The sequence below is a fragment of the Ctenocephalides felis genome, unplaced genomic scaffold, assembly GCF_003426905.1.
Source record: "Ctenocephalides felis isolate EL2017-DRISC unplaced genomic scaffold, ASM342690v1 CF-g0.4_SCAFFOLD_00845, whole genome shotgun sequence".
Classification (NCBI taxonomy): Eukaryota; Metazoa; Arthropoda; class Insecta; order Siphonaptera; family Pulicidae; genus Ctenocephalides; species Ctenocephalides felis.
Window position 1 is genome coordinate 6280239 of NW_020536999.1, and position 27549 is coordinate 6307787.

General features: G+C 29.3%; 7 protein-coding genes across 7 annotated transcripts; all 7 read right to left on the bottom strand.

Moving 5' to 3' along the window:
• Positions 1–356: 356 nt before the first annotated feature.
• Positions 357–1881, bottom strand: LOC113371267 (zinc finger protein 708-like). The gene is made up of 2 exons (XM_026611904.1): positions 740–1881; positions 357–691 (listed from the first exon to the last, which is right to left on the bottom strand). Exons 1-2 carry the CDS (start codon positions 1761–1763, stop codon positions 357–359), a joined length of 1359 nt encoding a protein of 452 aa, XP_026467689.1. The 5' UTR covers positions 1764–1881.
• A 2419-nt stretch (positions 1882–4300) lies between these two features.
• Positions 4301–9263, bottom strand: LOC113371276 (zinc finger protein 525-like). Its single transcript, XM_026611912.1, has 3 exons — positions 8509–9263; positions 4795–5028; positions 4301–4497 (listed from the first exon to the last, which is right to left on the bottom strand). The coding sequence occupies exons 1-3, from the start codon at positions 9146–9148 to the stop codon at positions 4301–4303; spliced, it is 1071 nt and encodes a 356-aa protein (XP_026467697.1). The 5' UTR covers positions 9149–9263.
• A 1437-nt stretch (positions 9264–10700) lies between these two features.
• LOC113371305 (zinc finger protein 525-like) lies at positions 10701–12589 on the bottom strand. The gene is made up of 2 exons (XM_026611941.1): positions 12548–12589; positions 10701–12452 (listed from the first exon to the last, which is right to left on the bottom strand). The coding sequence occupies exon 2, from the start codon at positions 12406–12408 to the stop codon at positions 11257–11259; it is 1152 nt and encodes a 383-aa protein (XP_026467726.1). The 5' UTR covers positions 12409–12452; positions 12548–12589; the 3' UTR covers positions 10701–11256.
• A 2433-nt stretch (positions 12590–15022) lies between these two features.
• Positions 15023–16896, bottom strand: LOC113376554 (zinc finger protein 883-like). Its single transcript, XM_026616517.1, has 2 exons — positions 16844–16896; positions 15023–16769 (listed from the first exon to the last, which is right to left on the bottom strand). The coding sequence occupies exon 2, from the start codon at positions 16735–16737 to the stop codon at positions 15223–15225; it is 1515 nt and encodes a 504-aa protein (XP_026472302.1). The 5' UTR covers positions 16738–16769; positions 16844–16896; the 3' UTR covers positions 15023–15222.
• Positions 16897–17906: 1010 nt separating this feature from the next.
• Positions 17907–19201, bottom strand: LOC113371312 (zinc finger protein OZF-like). The gene has a single exon (XM_026611946.1). The coding sequence runs from the start codon at positions 19185–19187 to the stop codon at positions 17907–17909; it is 1281 nt and encodes a 426-aa protein (XP_026467731.1). The 5' UTR covers positions 19188–19201.
• A 3468-nt stretch (positions 19202–22669) lies between these two features.
• Positions 22670–23632, bottom strand: LOC113371328 (zinc finger protein 525-like). Its single transcript, XM_026611959.1, has one exon. It carries the CDS (start codon positions 23630–23632, stop codon positions 22670–22672), a length of 963 nt encoding a protein of 320 aa, XP_026467744.1.
• A 1908-nt stretch (positions 23633–25540) lies between these two features.
• Positions 25541–26620, bottom strand: LOC113371334 (zinc finger protein 570-like). The gene is made up of 2 exons (XM_026611965.1): positions 26089–26620; positions 25541–26043 (listed from the first exon to the last, which is right to left on the bottom strand). The coding sequence occupies exons 1-2, from the start codon at positions 26618–26620 to the stop codon at positions 25541–25543; spliced, it is 1035 nt and encodes a 344-aa protein (XP_026467750.1).
• Between the last annotated feature and the right edge of the window lie 929 nt (positions 26621–27549).

Below are 27549 nucleotides of genomic sequence, written 5' to 3' on the forward strand. Positions count from 1 at the left end.
ATCGTCTGCCTTTGTGATTTATAGCATAAGATATACGTATTGGAAATTGAAGACTTTTAAAAGGTATAACATATTCAAAAAGAATTAATATATAGCATTCGCGGTAAAAAAACAATATAACCTTGAATTTTTCTACCCAAAATAATTGCTTCAAAAATGTTGCCTATAATTAATATAGTAATGTTTTGAATGAAACAAAAATAAACAGTATTTGTACTGTGTATTTAAATTGATAAACAATTACATGAAAGGCACTGGTTAGAAGTAACAAACACAGTTGTAACTGAAATATATATTAAATAAATTGCATTTAATATCCTGTGTATCAATATAAGTTGTGTAATGGATAAGGATTATTAGGTAGGACAGTTTCTAGACTGATTCAACAGTTTTGTTGACTGTTTTTTAACAGTTTGTTTCCTAGTATGTCTTCTTTCATGTTGCCTTAATAAATGTTTAGTTTTGAATGTCTTATTGCATGTCTTGCATTCATAAGGTCGTTCTTCAATATGCAGTGATAAATGCTTTCTTAAATTACCTGCCTGTGAAAATCTTTTATTGCATATTTTGCACTCATAAGGTCGTTCTTCAGTATGCACTAATGAATGCCGTATTAAAGAACCTATCATTGAAAATCTTTTATTGCATATTTTGCACTCATGAGGACTTTTTTCAGTGTGAATCATTTTATGTTGTTTTAAAATTTGTTTCATTTTGAATGTTTTATTACATATGTCACATCGATAAGGTCGTTCTTCAGTATGCACTAATGAATGCCGTATTAAAGAACCTATCATTGAAAATCTTTTATTGCATATTTTGCACTCATGAGGACTTTTTTCAGTGTGAATCATTTTATGTTGTTTTAAAATTTGTTTCATTTTGAATGTTTTATTACATATTTCACATGTGTAAGGTCGTTCTTCACTATGCACTGATAAATGCTGTCTTAAATTACCTGAATGTGAAAATGTTTTATTGCATATTTTGCATTCATGAGAGCGTTCTCCACAATGGAGCACTTTATGTTGTTTTAACATTTTTTTCAATTTGAATGTTTTGTTACATATTTCACATGCATAAGGTCGTTCTTCAGTATGTACTATTTTATGTTGAATTAATGTTTGTTTTGTTTTGAATGTTTTATTGCATATTTTGCACTCATGAGAGCGTTCTGCAGAATGGACCACTTTATGTCGTTTTAAAAATTTTTTCATTTTGAATGTTTTATTACATATTTCACATGCATAAGGACGTTCTCCAGTATGGACTGTTAAATGGTTTCTTAAAGTACTTAACTGCAAAAATGTTTTATTGCATATTTTGCACTCATAAGGGCGTTCCCCAGTGTGAATCATTTCATGTCGTTGTAAGCCTTGTTTTGCTGTGAATGTTTTACTGCATGATTTACATTTATATTTCAACTTACTAGTTGTCTTACGTTTTCCTGAAACTTTTTCAATTGATTTGTTCGTACTATCAACTATCATACTTGATTCACTGATCTCGTCGTTACACATGGAAGAATTTTCATCTAAAACAGTTTTGTTTGTACTAGTCACATCATTTTGGTCGTCAATCGTCTCTTGTTTTATTTCTTCGTCAATTGTAACCTCAGATTTAAGAAATTGCTGCAGACATATATCATCATCCATATACAAATCTGATGTATTTTCACAATCATCAAATTCCTGTTTCACTTGAGGATAATCATCGAACGGTTCGGTTTTAATTGTTTTGTTAAAATCTGTTTCATCAGACATTTTTGAGGCTAGTTTGGTTACAATAGAGAAGTCTAAGTGTATAATAATATGTTTCGATATTTACTAATTCGTTTATTGTTTAATATGATGTAATGCTAACACTGACCTTTTTACTAAATTTATCTTCGAATTCAACTTTAATAATTCCATAAACCACTTTGACATTTCCCCTCCATTTTCTTTTTATCATCGAGTGATCAGGTTGGGCAACATTAAGTACATTTCAAATGCGAGTTTTTCGGCGGCAAAATTTAAAATCCGAAATTATTATTAGTTTTAACAAAACACATATAATCTGAACATACAAAAGTTTTTGAGAGGAAACAAATAAATATATATGTCTCTTCATTAAGAAACCATATAAAACATGTATGCACTTGTGGGAATCAAAGCGGCTATGAGCTTTTAAGAAAAACAATATTCATGTCATAACATTTTGTATAGTTTTGATAATGAAAATTTTCAATACTGGTGACCTACGACATGCGCACCTTAACCGCTACCCTATCGGCTACCCTCATTAATAATATAATATTATTAACCGCGGGTCATTTTGTAATTAATTAGGTAATTAATACTGAGGTGGCGCGACGACACGCGAAAAAAGACGGTTGATTGTAGCATTACGGTGGTCTAGTGGTTAAGGTCGTCGCATGCCACGCGGCGGACCCGGGTTTGATTCTCGGTAGTGTTAATGTATGGAAAATTATAGGTAATAGGATATATAGTAGATATAGGTTAGGTGTATTCGGTATACAATGTAGGGATTTGAGGGTATATGATGAAATATAGCGTATGGTATAGATGTAAGGCGTGTAGTATAGATTGCAACGTAAATCTATAAAAATACACGAATAGGAACCTATGATGTAGGCGTTAGCGTATAAGAAACGCGAATGAATATAAGATTTAATTTATAAATATTATCTTTTCTATAAGAATTTTTATCTCGGTGTTAAATATCTAAAATATCCAAAATATCCGTTAAGGCATCGATTACACCTTACTGCTGCCCTTGCCGTTATCACTTCATAGAAAATTAATTATTAATTTTAAACGATTGTGTGCACTGTGCAACAATAGACATAGACAACTAAATTTTATTAAATGTTTGAGTAACTTGTGCGAGCTGATTTTCTTAAAATGTTCTTAGTCTCGCAACTTACTGAATTCTAAAAAATTCTAAATTTAAAAATATAATATAAAAATTATTATTTCGCTGTCTGTAAGGAATGGCAATTTATAAATATACAGACTAATACATACAGAATTTGGAATTTTTCTATAATCCGTAATATTGAGAAAGTTTGCATTAGACCTAAAAAAGCATGCTTATTTATCTAAGCTATGGAAATCTACAGGGCCGAATTTAGAAATTTGGCGCCCTGGGGCACTGACAAAAATGCCGCCCCATCCCTGAAATTTTACTTAAATTGTTTTTATATATTATTCTCGTACCAAAAATTAAAATTAAAAAAAAAAAATGAAAACTTAAAAAAATCAATTTTTGAAAATTTTGCCGCCCCCTAAATTGTGCCGCCTTAGGCCCGGGCCTCACGGGCCTCTGGGGTAATCCAGCACTGCATTTAGGACTTGAACCTTTATTAGAGTAATTAAGTAATTGCTGATTAATAAATTCTATACATAGTGGATTAATTATGTTAAACAACGCCTAAACAAATATTGTTTTCACAATTTCACTTATCATGTAATAATTGTGTTTGACGAACTTCATGTAATTAAAATTAACATACATTCATTGATTGTTTTACTTTTTCGTTGGCGATACAGTCTCATTCTTTGAACAGCTGTAATATCTCTCTTGCCTATAAAATTAATTTCTAAAAATATATAGTAACCACGAATAATACAAATTATTTCAATAAACTTACGTTTCTTATACGGCACAGATTTTTCATTTGCTTTTTATTTTCGCTATAATTATTTACTGATGACGGGATAAATTATTCTACTGATTCAGACATTTTTTAATCAAATCGAGATTTCTACTAGGACGTAACCTTAAAATCTAATTACGTATGTGGCGTACGCCCTCGCACGTGACACGACGACCAATCACAATCGACCCGTATAGAAATGATATCATCGAGAACGAATGACGAATCATTCACACTCGACTCTTATTTGTGCCGTAACGCACTTCCGTTGCATTTGCACAGATTTACACCCTAGTCGCGCCTAAAGGAGTTTTACTAAGAATATTGAAGAATTAAAAAACAAAAATAGTAATGTTTTGAATAAAACAAAAATAAATAGATTTTGTACTATGTATTGATATTATTAAACAATTACATACAAGGCACTAGTTTAGAATAACTGAAATATATATTAAATAAATTGCATTTAATATCCTGTGTATCAATATAAGTTGAGTGATTGATAAGGATTATAAGGCCGGACAGTTTCTAGGCTAATTTATCAGTTTTGTTGACTGTTTTATTACAGTTTATTCTCAAGTATGTTCTCTTTCATGTCGCATTAATATATCTTTTGTTTTGTATCTTTTATTGCATATGTCACATGGATAAGAATTCTTCAGAATGCACTGATAAATGCTGTTTTAAACTACTTAACTGTGAAAATGTTTTATTGCATATATTACACTCATGACAGCGTTCTCCAGTGTGTACTATTTCATGTTGAGTTAAAGTTTGTTTTGTTTTGAATGTTTTATTGCATGTCTCACATTCATAAGGTCGTTCTTCAGTATGCACTGATGAATGCTTTCTTAAATTAAATATCAGTGCAAATCTTTTATTGCATATTTTGCACTCATGAGGCTGTTCTCCAGTATGGATCATTTCATGTCGGATTAAGCTATTTTTTGCTGCGAATGTTTTATTGCATATTTCGCACACATAAGGACATTCACTATGAACTGATAAATGCTGTCTTAAATAACTTAAATGTAAAAATGTTTTATTGCATAGTTTGCACTCATAAGAGCGTTCTGCAGAATGGACTGCTTTATGTTGTTTTAAAAATTTTTTCATTTTGAATGTTTTATTACATATTTCACATGTGTAAGGTCGTTCTTCAGTATGCACTGATAAATGCTGTCTTAAATTACTTTTCTGTAAAAATCTTTTATTGCATATTTTGCACTCATGAGGCCGTTCTCCAGTATGAACTGATAAATGTCTTTTTAAATTACTTAACAGTGAAAATGTTTTATTACATATTTTGCACTTATAAGGGCGTTTTCCAGTGTGAATCATTTCATGTCGTTGTAAGCCTTGTTTTGCTACAAATGTTTTACTGCATGATTTACATTTATATTTCAACTTACTAGTTGTCTTACGTTTTCCTGAAACTTTTTCCATTGATTTGTTCGTACTATCTACTATCGTACTTGATTCACTGATCTCGTCGTTACATATGGAAGAATTTTCATCTAATACAGTTTTGTTTGTACTAGCCACGTCATCTTGGTCATCAATCGTCTCTTGTTTTATTTCCTCGTCAAATGTAACCTCAGATTTTAGAAATTGCTGCAGACATATATCATCATCCATATACAAATCTGATGTATTTTCACAATCATCAAATTCCTGTTTCACCTGAGGATAATCATCGAACGGTTCGGTTTTTATTGTTTTGTTGAAATCTGTTTCTTCAGACATTTTGAGGTTATTTTGGTTACAATAAACTAATTGGTGATGAATTCTTAAAAATTGAGAAGTCTAAGTGTATAATAATATATGTGTTTCGATATTTACTAATTCGTTTATTGTTTAATATGATATAATGCTAACACTGACGTTTTTACTAAATTTATCTTCGATAACATTAATAAATCCATAAACCACTTTGACATATGTCCTCCATTTTGCTTTTATAAACAAAAGATCAAGCTGAAGTTAAAAACAAATCAGCTGTGAGTTTTTCGGCGGCAAAATTTGAAATCCGAAACTATTATTAATTTCAACAAAAAATATAAAATCTCAATATACAAAAGTTTTTGAAGGGAGGACAAATATATATACCTAAGTCTGTTTTTACACGGTTGATTGGTTCCAGAAGAAGCCGTGTAAAAAAAAAAACGTGTAAAAAAAGACATTGATCTTATACAAAAATGGGTGATTTGTTCCTAATCTCTAAAACCTATTAAAATTGGTGAAAAACAAGAATTTTTAAGAACAAGAATTAAATTAGTGCTATTCACATTTGTTTTGATCAGTAAAAATTGTTTGTACGCGCTAAAGGGGAATTCACTTAAATCTTTAAGCTAGTGTTCGCAAAATATCGATACTATAAAAAAGAGAGTGCGCGATTGAAGTAAAACTTATTTGTTACTGTATAAAGTAGCAAACTTAAGTTGAGTAAAAATAAATACATCATATAAAATTTTTGAATAATGTTTATTAGTAATATGGTAACACTCGTGATGCACTAATTTATTAGTGTCGTCAATCATTATACACATTTATATAATGATAAATTATAAATTATATATTTATGATTGCATTAAAAATATGTATAATATTTACAAACAATAATGTAATCAAAGTCGTACTTGAAATATGACATGATCGTTTTAAAGTAATTGCTGATTAATAAATTCTATAATATTCGTTCGCACAGTGGATTATGTTAAACAACGCCTTGTTTTTGCAAATTAACTCATCCTGTAACAATTGTGTTTGAAGAACTTCATGTAATTAAAATTAACATACATTCATTTTGCTGTTTGTATTTTTTTACTTTTTCGCTGACGATATAATCTCATTCCTTGAACAGCTGTAATATCCGTCTTGCCTAACAAATTGAAGCCATACTTTTATATTTGTTTTATTTATCAAGCCCTGCACATAGCTTGATCTATGTATAGATGAAATTAACCTTTCAGATACAGTATGTAGTTTAGGTAGATAATTTGGTATAGGTAGAAATACAAAACCCGTTAAATTTACACAAAGTGAGAATTTTACCCGAATTTAATATCTTTCGACAAGTTTGACATCCAACCTGATTATTTGAATCAATATTCAAAAAACATTATTAAGAATTTGTTTTTGAGCATCATTTGATATTTCTAAGCCACTTTGAAGCCAAAGTCGATCACACACAAAACATACATAGCCAAAGCTATCATTTCTTACGCAGCGCAGATTTTTCATATGTTTCATTATTTATTTGCGATCATTTGCACTACAATTATTTATGGGGGACGGGATAAAATATTCTTCCGATCCTGACATTTTTATTAACTCACGAATTATACTGCTAACCCATGTCGCGCCTAAAGAAGTTTTTACACCCATGTCGCGCCTAAAGAAGTTTTACTTCAAAAAGAAGTTGATTACTAATAGTCGATCGTGGTGATTTAAGATTACTTTTGACAAATATAGAACCGAAAATTGCTAATTTGGTAGCAGCACACCAGATTCATCGCTCAAATTAAAATTATAATGAATGTATCTTTGTTCTGAATATAGTTTTATAACTTCAAACTCTGATGTTATTTTAAAAAGAAAGAGTAAAAGAATTAATTTTGATAACGTCCGTTAATTAACTTCCCGTAGGGTAAGTTATTGTAATGAGCCGAAAATCGGAATTGAAAATTTTTACATTTCTCGACGTTTTGAAGGTTTCTGAACGTTTTGGCATACCTCAGAAAAAATGGATGTGTGTGTGTGTATGTATGGATACAAATTTCCAGTCACGTTTTCGGGCGCACGAATCAACCGATTTGAATGGTTCAAAAAACATTCGATTCCTATCGATAGGGAAAAGAGCTGATTAGTTTTTGGCAAAGGCAGGTTCAGCCGTTTCGGAGATACGGAGCAAAGAGTGCAGAAAATAGAAATCGTATTTTTGAGAGAACGGAGTATCCGATTTGAATGATCTAAAAAACATTCAATTAGTAATGATTGGGAGAAGTGTTTATTAGTTTTTGGCGAAGGCAGGCCCAGCCATTTCGAAGATACGGAGCTAAATATGTGAAAAATGGCAGGTTTTGAGAGAACTAAGCGTCCGATTTGAATGATTCAAAAAACTTTCTGCTTGTCTTAACAAAATAATTGATTTTGGAAAAAAAATTTTTTGTTCATTTTTTTTTTTTTTGTTTTGCAAAATCTTGCCGTCAGCAGTGATAAACCAATTGCAATTGCATTTATTACAAATATATCCATAATATATCTGAAAAATTCAATACAGTGACTTCAGGGCCTAGAAAATTTGAAATTCACTGATGGTGCAATTTTTTGTTTTGAATGTTTTATGATTTATTAAAATAGCGTACTCTATCAAAATTGGTTTCTTATTCGTCAATTTATCTTTTACAGATACAATAATTTTTATATATCTTATTAATTGCTACTGAAATGAAAAAAAAATTGGGGGCGCTGAGTAATATTTTTTCTGGAAAGGGGGCGGTAGACGAAATAAGTTTGGGAATCACTGCCCTAACCCGTTAAAGAAAACGCGAATAAAGAAGTTCTACTTAACCAGCATTTGTACTATGTATTGATATTATTAAACAATTACATACAATACACTAATTATGAGTAACAAACAGAATAATATAATGCATAAATTAGAATTAATATTCTGTATTCATATAAGTTGTGTAATTATAAGGACTGTTTTTTCACAGAGGGTTCTCTAGTATGTCTTCTTTCATGTCGCATTAATTTATCTTTTGTTTTGAATGTTTTATTGCATATGTCACATGGATAAGGTCGTTCTTCAGAATGCACTGATGAATGCACTGATAAATTACATAACTGTAAAAATCTTTTATTGCATATTTTGCACTCATACGGCCGTTTTCCAGTATGTACAATTTTATGTTGATATAAATTAGGTTTTGTTTTGTATCTTTTATTGCATATGTCACATGCATAAGGTCGTTCTTCACTATGCACTGATAAATGCTCTCTTAAATTACCTGCCAGTGAAAATCTTTTATTGCATATGTTGCACTCATGAGGCCGTTCTCCAGTATGGATCATTTCATGTCGGTCTAAGCCTTGTTTTGCTACAAATGTTTTACTGCATGATTTACATTTATATTTCAACTTACTAGTTGTCTTACGCTTTCCTGAAACTTTTTCCATTGATTTGTTCGTACTATCTACTATCGTACTTGATTCACTTATCTTGTCATTACATATGGAAGAATTTTCATCTAATACAGTTTTGTTTGTACTAGTCACATCATCTTGGTCAGCAATCGTCTCTTGTTTTATTTCCTCGTCAATTGTAACCTCGGATTTTAAAAATTGCTGCAGACATATATCATCGTTATCCATACACAAGTCTGATGTATTTTCAGTAACATCAAATTCCTGTTTCACTTGAGGATAATCATCAAACGGTTCAATTTTAATTGCTTTGTTAAAATCGGTTTCATCAGACATTTTTGAGGATAGTTTGGTTACAATAGAGAAGTCTAAGTGTATATTAATATATTTTGAAATTTACTAATTCGTTTATTATTTAATATGATATAATACTAGCACTGACCTTCTTACTATTATGTTAAATTTCTCATTCAACCTATAATTCCACAAAACACTTTGACATTTCTCCTCCATTTTGTTTTGATCAACGAGTGATCAGGTTGGACAACATTAAGCTCATTTCAAATGCGAGTTTTGCGGCGGCAAAATTTGAAATTCGAAATTATTATCAGTTTCAGCAAAAATCATAAAATCTGAACATACAAAAGTTTTTGAGATGGAACAAATTAATAAATATCTTTTCATTAAAAAACTATATAAAATATGTATGAACTATATAAATATGAGTTAATACAATTTAATTATTAAATTAAATTTATATACAGTAGAAGTTCCTTATTCGCGGCCAAAAAAATTGCGGCCCAATTCCTATATTCGCGGGTAAAAATTTCGTTATTCGCGGATTCCAATATGTATCGAATACGTAACATTTAATTTGAACAATTTTAGTGAAGAATTAAAAATGAACTGTTCAATTTCTGTATGGACATTGATCAATCCGTATATAGAAATTTTTATTTTTAAGAAGCAAATTATGCTGTGACTGTTGAGTGTCGGTTTGAATTAAAGAATCAGTTAAAAACTGACAATATTACAAATTTCTTCGGACCATTGCCTTATCCTCAACATATCAAAACAAAATGTACAAAAACAATAATTAAAAATGATATATTGCTATCCCTACAATCTATATATATATATACAAGAACATCGAGTTAGTTACTTATAACTCAAGAACGGCTGAACCGATTTAGCTGAAATTTGGCAGGGAGGTAGTTTAGAGCCACGAGAAGGACATAGAATACTTTTTATCCCGCTCGACAGCATATAATGACGTATGGATGACAATTTGATATTTGTAAAAAATCAATAATAAAACTATTTCTATTAAATAATTAATTAACAAATATAATGTAATGACAGTGCCATTTCCCATTCATATAAACAGTGAAGTAAACCATAAAACTAGTATCCTCCGTAAATAAATAGGTTTTACTGTATATTCAGGTTATCCATTGTCGATTGATTAAACATAAAATTAACAAATTGGATTTTCTGGTGAAGATCATAAACTTCTTTCTTGTAGAATTTTACAAAAATAGTAGGGTTTTGAATAAAACAAAAATAAATAGCATTTGTACTATGTATTTATATTAATAAACAATTACATACAAGGCACTGGTGAGGAGTAACAAGCAGAGTTGTAACTGAAATATATATTAAATAAATTTAAATTATTTGACCTCGCTTACTCTGGGCATTTAGCCACCTACAACATTTTTATTTATTTACATTCTAATTTTTATCATACCAGGCAACTCTGCCTGACTGAGATATGAAAATAATGTATATATATATAAAAAAAAAAATATCATTTTCAATCTATATATGTATCCTATTCTATATTCTTCTTATTTTTTCTTCTTTCTTATTTTCTTCAATTCTTGCTCTTTTTCAAATTTCTAATTCTATTTAACTTCTAGCTTCATTCCATTTTTTTCTTCATTCTTCTTTTAATTTCAGCTCAGTTCCAACATTTCTCTTCTTACTCCTAATACAATTCAGCTGTTCGAACTCTGTTATTCCTATTTTTCTCAAGTTTTATTCAAATTCCATATACATATTTTTTCCTATAGCCTAAGTCAATGACAGGATTTGATCCGAAGATCCCTGCCGTGTGCATCGACATGCTACCAAGTGAGCTATGCTTGCCACTGGTGAATTAATATGCTGTATGAATATAAATTGAGATGAAGTTGAGTGATTGATAAAGATTATAAGGTGGGACAATTTCTAGACTTATTCAACTAATTTATTGACTGTTTTTTTGCAGTTTGTTCTCTAGTATGCCCTCTTTCATGTTGTGTTAATATAGGTTTTGTTTTGAATGTTTTATTGCATGTCTCACATTCATAAGGTCGTTCTTCAGTATGCACTAATGAATGCTTTCTTAAATTACTTGACTGTGTAAATCTTTTATTGCATATTTTGCACACATAAGCACGTTATCCAGAATGGATCATTTCATGTTGTTTCAACATTTTTTTTATTCTGAATGTTTTATTACATATTTCACATGCAAAAGGACGTTCACCATTATGCTGTGATAAATGCTGTCTTAAACTACTTGAATGTGAAAACGTTTTATTGCATATACTACACTCATAAGGCCGTTCTCCAGTATGTACAATTTTATGTTGCCTTAATACAGGTTTAGTTTTGAATGTTTTATTACATATTTCACATGCATAAGGTCGTTCTTCACTATGCACTGATAAATGCTGTGTTAAACTACCAAAATGTGAAAATGTTTTATTGCATATTTTGCATTCATGAGAGCGCTCTCCAGAATGGAGCACTTTATGTTGTTTTAACATTTTTTTCAATTTGAATGTTTTATTACATATTTCACATGCGTAAGGACGTTCTTCACTATGCACTGATAAATGCTGTGTTAAACTACCAGATTGTAAAAATGTTTTATTGCATATATTACACTCATAAGGCCGTTCTCCAGTATGTACTATTTTATGTTGAGTTAATGTTTGTTTTGTTTTGAATTTTTTATTGCAAATTTCACAATCATAAGCACGTTCTTCAGTATGCACTGATAAATGCTGTCTTAAATTGCTTGACTGTGAAAATCTTTTATTGCATATTTTGCACTCATAAGGCCGTTCTCCAGTATGGGCCACTTTATGTTTATTTAAATTTTTTTTCCATCTGAATTTTTCATTACATATTTCGCAAATATGAGGACCTTCACCAGTATGGATCGTTTGATGTCGGATTAAACTTTGTTTTGCTGTAAATGTTTTATTACATAATTCACATTTATAGGGTTTCAAGTTATCAGTTGTTTCACTTTTTCCTGAAACTTTTTCAAATGATTTGTTCATACTATCCACTAAATTACAAGAACTTTCATCTAAAACAGTTTTGTTTATACTAGTCAAATCATGTTGGTCATCAATCGTCTCTTGTTTTATTTCCTCGTCAATTGTAACCTCAGATTTTAGAAATTGCTGCAGACATATATCATCATCCATATACAAATCTGCTGTATTTTCACAATCATCAAATTCCTGTTTCACTTGAGGATAATCATCGATCGGTTCGGTTTTTATTGTTTTGGTAAAATCAATTTCATCAGACATTTTTGAGGTTAGTTTAGTTACAATAGACTAACTTTTGATGAATTCTTAAAAATTGAAAAGTCTAAGTGTATAGTAATATATGTGTTACAATATTTACTAATTCGTTTATTGTTTAATATGATATAACGCAAACACTGACCTTTTTACTAAATTTATCTTCGAATTTAACTTTAATAAATCCATAAACCACTTTGACATTACTCCTCCTCCATTTTGCTTTTATAAACAAAAGATCAAGCTGAAGTTAAACACAAATTAGCTGTGAGATTTTCGGCGGCAAAATTTGAAATCCTAAATTATCATTAGTTTCAACAAAAGATATAAAATCTGAATATACAAGAGTTTTTGAGGGGAGGACAAATATATATATATATATTTATTTATTCATTTATAAATATGTATAAATACAAATAAACATAACATCAATTAAAAAAATAATTTGGCACAAATTCATCAAGACATAAAACCTGCAAAAAACTTTCTAAAAGAGAATAGCCAATTAATTTTATGTGAAGGAAGGGGCAATTTGTAATTTCAAGGGGGGCAATTTGAAAATGTTGTTGATTTTAATGTAATGTATCGGTAAAACATTTAACAAAAAAAATGCTTTTTAGATTTAGAATAATAAGGTGTCCCGGTGTGGCCGCGACGGTCTTAGTTTTCAACCTTGCTTTCCTGGTGCCGGAGTTATGTTTTTTCTGCCGACTTTTGACTTTATTGACTTTTTCTCATAGCTATAATAAAATTACAACTACCCATTATAATCTGAAAATGATATATGCAATAAACTTTATATAAATCTAACAACAACATTATGAAAGAGAATATTGCGGGATGCATCAATTCTTTGAGATCCCAGTAGCCCTTCACTAATTATTTTAAACTTCTATATTCCAATTTACGAAAATTACCAAAAAAATAGGTAAATCAAATTTCTGACTGCTTGGCATAAATGCTTTAAAGTCAGTGGCAAGACTCGCACAAGAAAAGTGATATTTCATAATAAAGTTAATTATTGCGAAGCTTTATGAGAACAGAGTTTTATACAAGGCTTTGAAAGCAGAAAAATGTCAGTAACTATGGCCAAAGATGAAATTAAGTTAATATAAACAAATTTTTATTGTATCCTTAAATAGTACAAGGTTGATACTAAGTGCGGCTTTTACTCTTATTGTTAGATTGCTTCAAATGATCTTTTATTAGATTGAAAAGATTTATAAGTACAATGAGAAATTTATAATAAATTTGTTTAATATTATGGAGGCATCATAATTTAGCAGTCCTGGCAACGCTATCTTATGCTTGTTTATTAGTAGTGAAACTGTGAAAATGTCTATCTATTTACCTCAGACGTATTTTACATACAAACACGTCAAGGAATAAATTATGATAAGGGAATTCTAGATGGTGCAGTTATCATAACATTCTTCCTTGCTTGTTTATATGTAAAATACGCCTGATCGCACAGCAAATAGATAGACATTTTCACATATAATACATATATTATTTATAAGGCATTTCAACATTATATTATATCAATGATCACTAGATCAATTCGTTCTACTCTAAAATACAACTGAAATGAGTATTAAAACTGACAAATTTACCATTTTGCATTTTCTTGCGCAATTTTGAAACCATTCGATTAATCTAAACTATGTTTCAATTTTTAAACTTTAATTCATTCTTATAATTAAACTACTTATCACAGGCCTCTAATATTCTACTATACACACACACATACTTTTTCCAAACTTGGTCTCAAACGATTCAGAATGACTTAAAAATCGTCAAATCACAAAAGGAGAAATTCAGATTTCTGGCAAAACCATAAAGTTCTCAATCAGGAAGTTGAAAAAATCAAGTAAGGAAAAAATCTTATAACTAAGATATTATTTTATATTACTAATGTATCTATTTCAAGATTCCTCTTGACAAAGTTATAAAAAATGAACAGAGCTTTAATATTTCTTCAAAAAGGCTTATAAATTTGATAATTTTTATTTAAACATATGATACATCAATAAAATTTTCAATGTGACTCCCAAGAATAATAAGTTTGATTAGAAAATGAATTACTCTATTTCATAGAAAATGATCCGCGAATTTATAAAACCAGATCAGAATCAATCCTTAAAATAAACTGGCCTTCTTGTCTATAAAAATAATTTCTAAAAATATATATTAACCGCGAATAATAAAGCTATTATTTCAATAAACTTACGTTTCTTATACGGCACAGATTTTTCATTTGTTTAATTATTTTCATTAAAATTATTTACTGAAGACGGGATAAATTATTCTACCGATCCACATATTTTTTAATCAAATCAAGATTTCTACTAGGACGTAACCTTAAGATTTAATTACGTATGTGGCGTACGCCCTCGCACGTGGCACGACGACCAATCACAATCGACCCGTATAGAAATGATATCATCGAGAGCGAATGACGAATCATTCACACTCGACTCGGCCGTAACGCTCTTCCGTTGCATCTGAACAGATTTACACTCTAGTCGCGCCTAAAGGAGTTTTACTAAGAATATTGAAGAATTGAAGAACAAAAATAGTAATGTTTTGAATAAAACAAAAATAAACGGCATTTGTACTGTGTATTTAAATTGATAAACAATTACATAAAAGGCACTGGTTAGGAGTAACAACCATAGTTGTAACTGAAATATATATTAAATAAATTGCATTTAATATCCCATGTATCAATATAAGTTCAGTGATTGATGAGGATTATAAGGCCAGAGAGTTTCTAGGCTAATTTATCAGTTTTGTTGACAGTTTTTGTACCGTTTGTTCTCAAGTATGTCCTCTTTCATGTCGCATTAATATATCTTTTGTTTTGTATCTTTTATTGCATATATCACATGGATAAGGTCGATCTTCAGTATGCACTGATGAATGCCGTTTTAAACAACCTAGCATTGAAAATCTTTTATTGCATATTTTGCACTCATACGGCCGTTCTCCAGTATGTACTATTTTATGTTGAGTTAATGTTTCTTTTGTTTTGAATTTTTTATTGCATGTCTCACATGCGTAAGGTCGTTCTTCACTATGCACTGATAAATGCGTTCTTAAATTACATAAATGTGAAAACGTTTTATTGCATATTTCACACACATGAGGACTTTCTCCAGTATGAACTGATAAATGATGTCTTAAATTACTTGACTGATAAAATATTTTATTGCATATTTTGCACTCATAAGTGCGTTCTCCAGTATGGGTGTTTATGTGTCTATCTAAGACTTGCTTTGTTTTGAAGCTTTTATTGCATATTTCACAACTATAAGCGCGTTCTTCAGTATGCACTGATAAATGTGATTTTAACCTACTTAAATGAAAAAATGTCTCATTGCATATTTTGCAGGCATGAGAGCCTTTTCCAGTATGGATCATTCCATGTCGATTTAACAATCGTTTTGTTCTGAATGTTTTATTGCATGTCTCACATTCATAAGGTCGTTCTCCAGTATGCAATAATAAATGCTCTCTTAAATCAAATGAGTGTGTATATCTTTTATTGCACATTTTGCACTCATAAGGACGTTCTCTAGTATGGACCATTTTATGTTGATTTAGGCCATGTTTCATTCTGAATGTTTTATTACATATTTCACATGCGTAAGGACGTTCTCCGGTATGCACTGATAAATGTAATCTTAAATGACTTGATCGTAAAAATTTTTCTTTACAAATTTTGCACTCATAAGAACGCTCTCCAGTATGGACCGTTTTATGTTGTTTTAACAAATTTTTTATTCTGAATGTTTTATTACATATTTCACATACATAAGGACGTTCTCCAGTATGAATTGTTAAATGACATTTCAAACCACCTATCTGTGAAAATCTTTTATAGCATATTTTGCACTCATAAGAAGGTTCCACAGTATGGATCTTTTCATGTCGGTCTAAGTTATGTTTTGATATTAATGTTTTACTGCATGATTTACATTTATACGGTTTCAAGTTATTAGTTGTTTTAGTTTTTGCTGAAACTTCTTCAAATGATTTGTTTGTGCTATCCACTAAATTACTTGAATTACTGACCTCTTCATCCCTTATATAAGAATTTTCATCTAAAACTGTTTTGTTTGTACTAGCCACGTCATCTTGGTCATCAATCGTCTCTTGTTTTATTTCCTCGTCAATTGTAACCTCAGATTTTAGAAATTGCTGCCGACATATATCATCATCCATATACAAATCTGATGTATTTTCACAATCATCGAATTCCTGTTTCACCTGAGGATAATCATCGAACGGTTCGGTTTTAATTGTTTTGTTAGAATCTGTTTCTTCAGACATTTTTGAGGCTAGTTTGGTTACAGTAGAGAAGTCTAAGTGTATAATAATATGTTTCGAAATTTACTAATTCGTTTACTATTTAATATGATATAATACTAGTACTGACCTTGCTGACCTTCTTACTATTATTTTAAATTTCTCATTCAACCTATAATTCCATAAAACACTTTGACATTTCTCCTCCATTTTGTTTTGATCAACGAGTGATCAGGTTGGACAACATTAAGCTCATTTCAAATGCGAGTTTTTCGGTGGCAAAATTTGAAATCCAAAATTATTATTAGTTTTAACAGAAAAACATAAAATCTGAACATACAAAAGTTTTTGAGAGAAAACGAATAATATATATATATATATATATATATATCTTTTCATTAAAACCATATAAAATATGTATGAACTTGCGGGAATCAAAGAGTTCATGTGAATAATAATACAACCGTTTATGCAGAAGGATAAAAACAGACTGACTGATTATATATTCTTTAACTAAACACATGCATTACAAATATTATTAACAATCACTTGTTTGACACAAAACAAAAGAGAAACATATATACATAAACAGAGTAGGCATAGAGTGTTTAGTATCATAAACATTGAAGTGGACTATAAAACTCGGTACGGTTGATATTTGAGTTTTTAGGTGAAGTGAAGTTTAATTAATTACAGCACGACCAAGACGAACGACAAAGCCATTAATAAACTTAATTTATAGTTCTTTTATTTTTTTATTATAATAAATTTTAAGGAAATTTTGATCAATAGTATTGATCAATGTTGATTCATCAGATTCGAATTTCAATCCATTTTCAAATAAAAAGAACCACTGCAAAACGGCAAAATATTTTTGATGACAAAGCAATGTTGGCCGGGTCAGCTAGTTCGAATGTATCCCCCATAAATAAATAGATTTTACTGTATATTTAGGTTATCCATTGTCATTGAGTAAACATATTAACAAATTGGATTTTCTGGTGAAAATCATAAACTTCTTTCTTGTAGAATTTTTCAAAAATAGTAAGGCTTTGAATAAAACAAAAATAAATAGGTTTTGTATACTATGTATTGATATTATTAAACAATTACATACAAGGCACTGGTGAGGAGTAACAAGCAGAGTTGTAACTGAAATTTACATTAAACAAAGTGCAATTAACATTGACTGTTTAAATTACAGTTTGTTCTCTAGTATGTCCTCTTTCATGTTGCATTAATACAGGTTTTGTTTTGAATGTTTTATTGCATGTCTTGCATTCATAAGATCGTTTTTCAGTATGCACTGATGAATGCCTTCTTAAATAACTTGACTGTGAAAATCTTTTATTGCATATTTCGCACTCATGAGGCCGTTTTCCAGTATGGATCATTTCATGTTGTTTTAGGCTATTTTTTGCTATGAATGTTTTATTACATATTTCACATGCGTACGGTCGCTCTTCAGTATGCACTGATAAATGCTGTCTTAAATTACCTGAATGTGAAAACGTTTTATTGCATATATTACACTCATGAGGCCGTTCTCCAGTATGGATCTTTTCATGTTGTTTTAAGTATTCTTTCAATCTGAATTTTTCATTACATATTTCACAAATATAAGGACGTTCTCCTGTATGAACTGATAAATGCTTTCTTAAATAACTTGACTGTGAAAATCTTTTATTGCATATATTACACTCATGACAGCGTTCTCCAGTATGTACTATTTTATGTTGAGTTAATGTTTCTTTTGTTTTGAATTTTTTATTGCATGTCTCACATTCATAAGGTCGTTCTTCAGTATGCACTAATGAATGCTTTCTTAAATTACTTATCAGTGCAAATCTTTTATTGCATATTTCGCACTCATGAGGCCGTTCTCCAGTATGGATCATTTCATGTTGTTTTAAGCTATGTTTTGCTGTGAATGTTTTATTGCATATTTCGCACACATAAGGACGTTCTCCAGCATGAACTGATAAATGCTGTCTTAAATTACTTGACTGTGAAAATCTTTTATTGCAAATTTTGCACTCATGAGGCCGTTCTCCATTATGGATCTTTTCATGTCGGACTAAGCTTCGTTTTGCTGTAAATGTTATACTGCATAATTCACATTTATAGGGTTTCAAGTTATCAGTTGTTTCACCTTTTCTTGAAACTTCTTCAAATGATTTGTTCATGCTATCCACTAAATTACTTGATGTATTGATCTCTTGGTTACATATATAAGAATTTTCATCTAAAACTGTTTTGTTTGTACTAGTCAAGTCATCTTGCTCATAAATCGTCTCTTGTTTTATTTCCTCGTCAATTGTAACCTCGGATTTAAAAAATTGCTGCAGACATATATCATCATCCATATACAAATCTAATGTATTTTCACAATCATCAAATTCCTGTTTCACTTGAGGATAATCATCGAACGGTTCGGTTTTAATTGTTTTGGTAAAATCAATTTCATCAGACATTTTTGAGGTTAGTTTATTTACAATATACTAACTTTTGATGAATTCTTAAAAATTGAGAAGTCTAAGTGTATAGTAATATATCTGTTACAATATTTACTAATTCGTTTATTGTTTAATAGGATATAATGCAAACACTGACCTTTTTACTAAATTTATCTTCGAATTTAACTTTAATAATTCCATAAACCACTTTGACATTTCTCCTCCATTTTATTTTATAAACAACAGATCAAGCTGAAGTTAATCACAAATCAGCTGTGAGATTTTCGGCGGCAAAATTTGAAATCCTAAATTATCATTAGTTTCAACAAAGATATAAAATCTGAATATACAAGAGTTTTTGAGGGGAGGACAAATATATATATATATATATATATATATATATATATATACTAGTATACCCAGCCTCACGTTGCGACGGCCCTTATTAAAATCCACCTGATTGAAATTTGAATCCGTTTGACAACCAACATTTCAAACCTTTTGTTATAAAAAATTCATATCAATCCAAAAATAAATAAAATCCGGATTGAAATTTGAATATGATGGATCAATACTATTGGTTAAAATGTTTTTTAAAACTTAAGTAATAAATAAAATAAAATAATTAAAGATTTGAATAAATGAGATTACAAAATTTATAATGAATAACCAAGTGACTTTTATAAATTTATTATAGCCTGTTTGGTATTACGTCCTATTTACCTTCCTAAAATTTTAACATGTTCTATGATTAGCGTATTTAGGAATGGTTTCATTGGTCACATACTATTGGGAAATTGCTATGAACCCTTAATATTTTCTTTGAAATTTTTCCATAAATTTATGATTAGACACTCACCGATTTCAATGATTTCTTTTTTAAATTTGTGATTACTTACGAATCACTTATAATATAAAAATAATTTGGCATATATTCATCAGCAAGACATAAAAGCTGCAAAAAACTTTTTAAAAGAGAATAGCCAATTAATTTTATGCAAAGGAAATATTTCAGTAATTCTGTTAAGAGAAGCAATAAACATACTAGAAGATCAAACAATGTATGAGGAGCTACCGAATGATCCTAACAATTACCATCATAAACAAGCTTTTAAATACATCAATCTTTAGGGAAAAAAATGACACATCAACAATTCTTTTGCTTTAAAGTTAAAAGGAACCCTCTAGTTCCTAAATTATACAGTCTTCTCAAAATACATAAACTCAATTGCCCTTTCAGACCGATAGTTTCTTACATTGATTCGCCTTACTATAGTAAGTAATTAAGTAAGTAATTATATATAATTTATCTAAATTTTTTTCCGAAATTTTAAACAATGTTACTATTAATTCACCCAGTAGTAGGTTGTTTAAAGGATTTCAAGAATCGTTGTTATTATCGAAAGTAGATGGTTGCAAATTGTAGAATACTCTTCACTATCTCTCGAAACATTTATTTTTGGAATAGATTTACTACTGAAGACCTAATATTTCCAATTCAATAATAAACTAGTGTTGTATGGCATCGTGCCTTAAGGCAAATTGCTGTAACTTCCCCCGTACCGTAATGAAATATTCGAGTTAAACGTTTTCAAATATACTATTACAAATACTCTGTAACTTTCATTATTTTTGCTATCTTATTGTTATATCTGAGCAAAATTAAATGTAAATCATAAATCAATTTATCTCCAGATCGAACATTAACAATCCTCATGTCATTTCGAATTCAATTTAAAAAAAAAAATAGTTGCCTAATTTACACAAAATTGAAAAAGTGATCCCGTATAGTCACAGTCTAAACGCATTTGCAAACAATTCTGTGCGACATTTTCACTTATACTGTGCTTGGCTTTGCGGCATTTTCACATTTTTCAATACTTTTTAAAAAATTGGAAAAGTGCTCCGGTATATAAACAGTCTAAACGCACTTGGGTAAACATTTGTACCAGAGTATCGCTTAGACTGTGCTTAGCCCGGGTAAATTTTTGAATTTTTAATCCAAAATTACAAAAATATTTTTTGAAAAAAAAATTAGAAACAAAAATTTTTTTTCCAAAAGCAATTATTTTGTTGAAACAAGCAGAAAGTTCTTTGAATCATTTAAATCGGACGCTTAGTTCTCTCAAAAACTGCCATTTTTTTAACATTTAGCTCTGTATCTCCGAAACCGCTGGGCATACCTTTGCCAAAAACTAATCACCACTTCTCCCCGTCATTACGAAACAAATGTTTTCATTCAAATCCGATACTCCGTTCTCTCAAAAAGTCGATTTCTATTTCCTGCACTCTTTGCTCCGTATCTCCGTAACAGCTGGACCTGCTTTTGCCAAAAACTAATTAGCACATCTCCCTATTAATAGGAATCGAATGTTTTTTAAATCATTCAAATCGGTTGATCCGTGCGCCCGAAAACGTGGACGAAAAAATGCGGACATACAAAACAAACACACACACACATATTCATTTAGTTTCTGAAGTATGCCAGTAAAATGTTCAGAAACCTTCAAAACGTAGAGAAATGGAAAAATTTTCATTTTTAAATTTTCATAGTTAAAAATACATTACATCAATAAAATTTTCAATGTGACTCCCAGGAATAATAAGTTTGATTAGAAAATGAATTACTCTATTTCATAGAAAATGATCCGCGAATTTATAAAACCAGATCAGAATCAATCCTTAAAATGAATAATCTTGACATTTTATCTGGTTAAAAATTTTGGCACTATGTTCTTGCCCATAGAAATAATTTCTAAAATATATAGTAACCACGTATGTGTATATATGTGTGTATAATATAGTAATAAGTAAAAATATATAAATGTCTTAAAATGTAAGTCTGTTACATAAAATTTAGATTTTATTTTTGTTATAATTGCTGTGATCTCTCATGCCAGTACAATTGTCTGACTGAGATATAGTATGTACGAATTATATCAAATAAATAAATAAATAAATAAAAAATCTAAAAAAAAACACACAAATAATACAAATTACTTCAATAAACTTACGTTTCTTACACGGCACGGATTTTTCATTTGTTTTATTATTTTCATACAATTAAAGCAATCATACTCACGCGACACGACGACCAATCGCAATCGACCCGTATTGAAATGATATCATCGAGAGGGAATGATGAATCAGATTTACTCCCTAGTTTTGCCTAAAAAGTTTTATTTTAAAATATATTAAGGAACAAATTAAATATTGCAGCAGAACCCCTTTAAATCATTCTTATATTGTGCCTTGCAAAGTTAATAATAATAGATATTGTAGAATTTTACAAAAATAGTAGGGTTTTGAATAAAACAAAAATAAATAGAATTTGTACTATGTATTGATATTATTAAACAATTACATACAATACACTGATTATGAGTAACAAACAGAGTTGCTGCTGAAATATACATTAAATAAAGAGCAATTAATATGCTGTATCAATATAAGTCGAGTGATTGATAAGGATTATAAGGTAGGACAGTTTCTAGACTGATTCAACAGTTTTGTTGACTGTTTTTTTTTACAGTTTGTTCTCTAGTATGTCTTCTTTCATGTTGCCTTAATAAATGTTTAGTTTTGAATGTTTTACTACATATTTTGCATTCATGAGAGCGTTTTCCAGAATGGGTGTTTATGTGACTACCTAAGGTTAGCTTTGTTTTGAAGCTTTTATTGCATATTTCACAACTATAAGCGCGTTCTTCAGTATGCACTGATAAATGTGCTTTTAACTTACTTAAATAAAAAAATATCTTATTACATATTTCGCATACATAAGGACATTTTCCAGTATGAACTGATAAATGTGTTTTTAATTCACTTAACTGTAAAAATGTCTTTTTGCATATTTCGCACTTATGAGAACGTTCTCCAGTATGCACAATTTTATGTTGATTCAAGCCTTGTTTCATTCTGAATGTTTTATTACATATTTCACATGCGTAAGGACGTTCACCAGTATGAATTGATAAATGCCGTCTTAAATTACTTATCTGTGAAAATGTTTTATAGCAAATTTTGCACTCATAAGAAAGTTCCATATTATGGATCTTTTCATGTCGGTCTAAGCTACATTTTGCTACAAATGTTTTACTACATGATTTACATTTATATTTTAACTTACTAGTTGTCTCACGCTTTCCTGAAACTTCTTCAAATGTTTTGTTTGTACTATCGACTATCGTACTTGATTCACTGATCTCTTCGTTAATTGGGGAAGAATTTTCATCTAATACAGTTTTGTTTGTACTAGTCAAATCATCTTGGTCATCAATCGTCTCTTGTTTTATTTCCTCGTCAATTGTAACCTCAGATTTTTCAAATTGCTGCAGACATATATCATCATCCATATACAAATCTGATGTATTTTCATAATCATCGAATTCCTGTTTCACTTGAGGATAATCATCGATCGGTTCAATTTTAATTGTTTTGTTAAAATCTGTTTCTTCAGACATGTTTGAAGTTTGTAGGTTATAATAAACAAACTGGTGATGAGCTCTTAAAAATTCAGAAGTCTAAGTGTATAATAATAAATATGTTTAAATATTTACTAATTCGTTAATTATTTAATATGATATAACACTAACACTAACGTTTTTACTAAATTTATCTTCTAATTTAACTTTAACAGTTCCATAAACCACTTTGATATTTCTCCTCCATTTTGTTTTATAAACAACAGATCAAGTTGAAGTTAAACACAAATCAGCTGCGTGTTTTTCGGCGGCTAATTTGAAATCGCAATATAATTGAAAAGTGAATGTTCATATTTTTCAGTTTCAGATTATGCTGAGACTTGCAACGACAAACATATTATAATTTTTACGATCGTAAAACTACTTACGATCTACTCGAGTAGACAAATATCAAAAACTAACTAAAATAAAATCTGCTCGAGATGAATGATTTTATAAGTTTTTGTAAACATTGTATCAATGGTAATTCAAGTTAGATTCACAAATTTCTTAAAAAATCTAAAACATGTTCGGACAATGTTTATATAATACACGGTATTTTTGAACAATAAGCAATAATTTCACACAATCTGCTTTAAAAAAATATAAGCATTTTCAGACAATTTACAGGATTTTCAGACAATCTGCAACATTTCCAGACATTTTGCAACATATTTAGATTACTTATGACATTTTCAGACAAGTTGTAGAATTTTCATGCAATCTATAATTTTTTTCAGACAATCTACAATTTTTTTCAAACATTTTACAACATATATAAGACAATATACAATTTTCTTCGAACAATTTGCAATTTTTGTCAGACAATTTTCTTCAGATAATCTACAACATTTTCAGACAATTTACAATTTTTTTCAGACAATTTTTAAATATTCAAATATTTTCAATCTCAATTCTCAGACAATCTCAAATTTTCAAACAATCTACAATTTATTTCAGACAACTTGCAATATTTTTAGACAACTTAGAAGAGTTTGAAACAATTTACAATTATTTTCACACAATCTACATTATTTTCTCACTACATTTTCAGGCAATATACAAAATTTTCAGACAATTTATAATATTTTCAGATAATTTATAGCATTTTCAAATACTCAGAGACATGTTCAGACAATTGAGAATATTTTCAGACACTCTACAGCATTTTCAAACAATTCACAGCATTTTCAGGAATTTTTCAATATTTTCGGGCAATTTACAATCATTTTAATCAACTAACAAAATTTTTGGACAAGAAACAGTTGCATTTTCAAACCAGCGAAATTTTTGGACAATGATAAACAGCATTTTCAGACAACTTGCAACATTTGTAGACAATTTGAAGAATTTTCAGACAATTAACAACATTATCAGACAATTTACAGCATTTTCATATATATTTTACAGTATTTTCAGACAATTTACGGAATATTCAAGCAACCTGTAACAATTTCAAACAATCTATAATATTTTTAGACTATCTGCAAAATTTTCAGACAATTTACAGCAGTTTTAGACAACTTACAATATTTTCAGACAATTTACAATTTTCTTCAGACAATCTACAAAATTTACAGACAATATACAAAATTTTAGTTTCACCTAAAAAGTTTTAATTTAAAATATATTAAGAAACGAATTAATTATTGCAGTAGAGCCCCTTTAAATCATGCTTATATTTTGTGAAGTTAATAATAATATAATGATATTGTAGGATTTTACAAAAATACTAGGGCTTTGAATAAAACAAAAATAAATAGCATTTGTAATATGTTTTGATATTATTAAACAATTACATACAATACACTGATTATGAGTAATAAACAAAGTTGTGACTTAAATATACATTAAATAAAGTGCAATTAATATCCAGTGCATAAATATAAGTTGAGTGAATCATAACGATTATAAGGTAGGACAGTTTCTAGACTGATTCAACAGTTTTGTTGACTGTTCTTTTTTTACAGTTTGTTCTCTAATATGTCTTCGTTCATGTTGCCTTAATAAAGGTTTTGTTCTGAATGTTTTATTGCATGTCTCACATTCATAAGGGCGTTCTCCAGTATGAACTGATAAATGTGCTTTTAAATAACTTAACCGTGAAAAAGTTTTATTACATATTTTGCACTCATGAGGCCGTTCTCCAGTATGAACTGATAAATGTCTTTTTAAATGACTTAACCGTAAAAATGTTTTACTACATATTTTGCACTCATAAGAGCGTACTCCAAAATGGACCACTTTATGTTGTTTTAACATATTTCTTATTCTGAATGTTTTATTACATATTTCGCACACATAAGGACGTTCTCTAGTATGAACTGATAAATGCTTTCTTAAACTATCAGACTGTAAAAATGTTTTTTTGCATATTTTGCACTCATAAGAGCGTTCTCCAGAATGGACGTCTTTATGTTGTTTTAAATTTGTTTTCCTTTTGAATGTTTTATTACATATTTCACATGTGTAAGGTCGTTCTTCAGTATGCACTGATAAATGTTTTCTTAAATTACTTGACCATAAAAATCTTTTATTGCATATTTTGCACTCATAAGGCCGTTCTCCAGTGTGAATCATTACATGTTGTTGTAAGCTATGTTTAGCTGTGAATGTTTTATTGCATGATTCACATTTATACTGTTTCAAGTTATTAGTTGTTTTAGTTTTTGCTGAAACTTCTTCAAATGATTTGTTTGTGCTATCCACTAAATTACTTGAATTACTGACTTCTTCATCACATATATAAGAATTTTTATCTAAAACTGTTTTGTTTGTACTAGCCACGTCATCTTGGTCATCAATCGTTTCTTGTTTTATTTCCTCGTCAATTGTAACCTCAGATTTTAGAAATTGCTGCAGACATATATCATTATCCATATATAAATCTGATGTATTGTCATAATTATCAAATTCCTGTTTCACTTGAGGATAATCATCGAACGGTTCAATTTTAATTGCTTTGCTAAAATCTGTTTCTTCAGACATGTTTGAAAATTGAGAAGTCTAAGGGTATAATAATAAATATGTATCGATATTTACTAATTCGTTTATTGTTTAATATGATTTAACACTAACACTGACCTTTTTACTAAACTTATCTTGGAATTTAACTTTAATAAATCCATAAACCACTTTGACATTTTTCCTCCATTTTGTTTTATAAACAACAGATCAAGATGAAGTTAAACACAAATCATCTACGAGTTTTTTGGAGGTTAAATTTGAAATCTGAATTTAAATTAGTTTTAACGAAAAAAATTTTAAATCTAAAGATTCAAAAGTTTTTGAGTGAAAACTAAGTACAATACAAAACTAAAGATGCAATTTTTTTTACACAGTTCTCATAATCTCACTTTATTCGCAACATAATGCAAAAATGAATATTAAGATTTTGCTTTGTAATTAAAAAATTGAAAAAATAATGAAAAAACTGCATAACAATATATCAAAAACTTGGAAACCTGAATGAGTTAATTCAATTTAAATGATTTCAGTTTCATAATAATACATATTATAACTTTTCATGGTTTCTTATCAAAGTTTTTCGGGCCAGCTAGTATATATATATATATATATATATATATATATATATATATATAAACATACGACTTGTTTTCTGCTTATTTTTCATATCAATCTATACATTGTTCCGTTTTACATTTTTGACACGCTGTCCGAGTATTTGAAACGTCTAATTCTAATCCTATTAATAAAATCAGCAAAACATTTATTATAAAGACTAGTGAATATATTTCGTATTAACAACAAAGAAAATACATTTTTAATTATATACATATAGATTAGAATTAATTATTATAAATATGATATTTATATTTATATATTATAATACAATTTTACAAAGCGAAAACACACAATGACTATTTAACGATTTTAAAACATATAAAATAAAATAT

What these genes read in the sequence shown, in the direction of transcription:
- LOC113371276 (XM_026611912.1), bottom strand. Translation starts at nt 9,148, where the DNA reads ATGTCTGATGAAACCGATTTTAACAAAGCAATTAAAATTGAACCGTTT. An exon ending in TAAAAGATTTTTACAGTTAT is followed by an intron (nt 5,029 to 8,508) that starts GTAATTTATCAG and finishes AAACATTTGTAG; the next exon opens with CAAAACAAGGCTTACAACGA. An exon ending in ACCTTACACATGTGAAATAT is followed by an intron (nt 4,498 to 4,794) that starts GTAATAAAACAT and finishes AGCATTCATCAG; the next exon opens with TGCATACTGAAGAACGACCT.
- LOC113371305 (XM_026611941.1), bottom strand. Translation starts at nt 12,408, where the DNA reads ATGTCTGATGAAATTGATTTTACCAAAACAATAAAAACCGAACCGATC.
- LOC113371334 (XM_026611965.1), bottom strand. Translation starts at nt 26,620, where the DNA reads ATGTCTGAAGAAACAGATTTTAGCAAAGCAATTAAAATTGAACCGTTC. An exon ending in ACCTTACACATGTGAAATAT is followed by an intron (nt 26,044 to 26,088) that starts GTAATAAAACAT and finishes AACAACATAAAG; the next exon opens with ACGTCCATTCTGGAGAACGC.
- LOC113371267 (XM_026611904.1), bottom strand. Translation starts at nt 1,763, where the DNA reads ATGTCTGATGAAACAGATTTTAACAAAACAATTAAAACCGAACCGTTC. An exon ending in TGAAGAACGACCTTATCGAT is followed by an intron (nt 692 to 739) that starts GTGACATATGTA and finishes TTTTAAAACAAC; the next exon opens with ATAAAATGATTCACACTGAA.
- LOC113371312 (XM_026611946.1), bottom strand. Translation starts at nt 19,187, where the DNA reads ATGTCTGATGAAATTGATTTTACCAAAACAATTAAAACCGAACCGTTC.
- LOC113376554 (XM_026616517.1), bottom strand. Translation starts at nt 16,737, where the DNA reads ATGTCTGAAGAAACAGATTCTAACAAAACAATTAAAACCGAACCGTTC.
- LOC113371328 (XM_026611959.1), bottom strand. Translation starts at nt 23,632, where the DNA reads ATGTCTGAAGAAACAGATTTTAACAAAACAATTAAAATTGAACCGATC.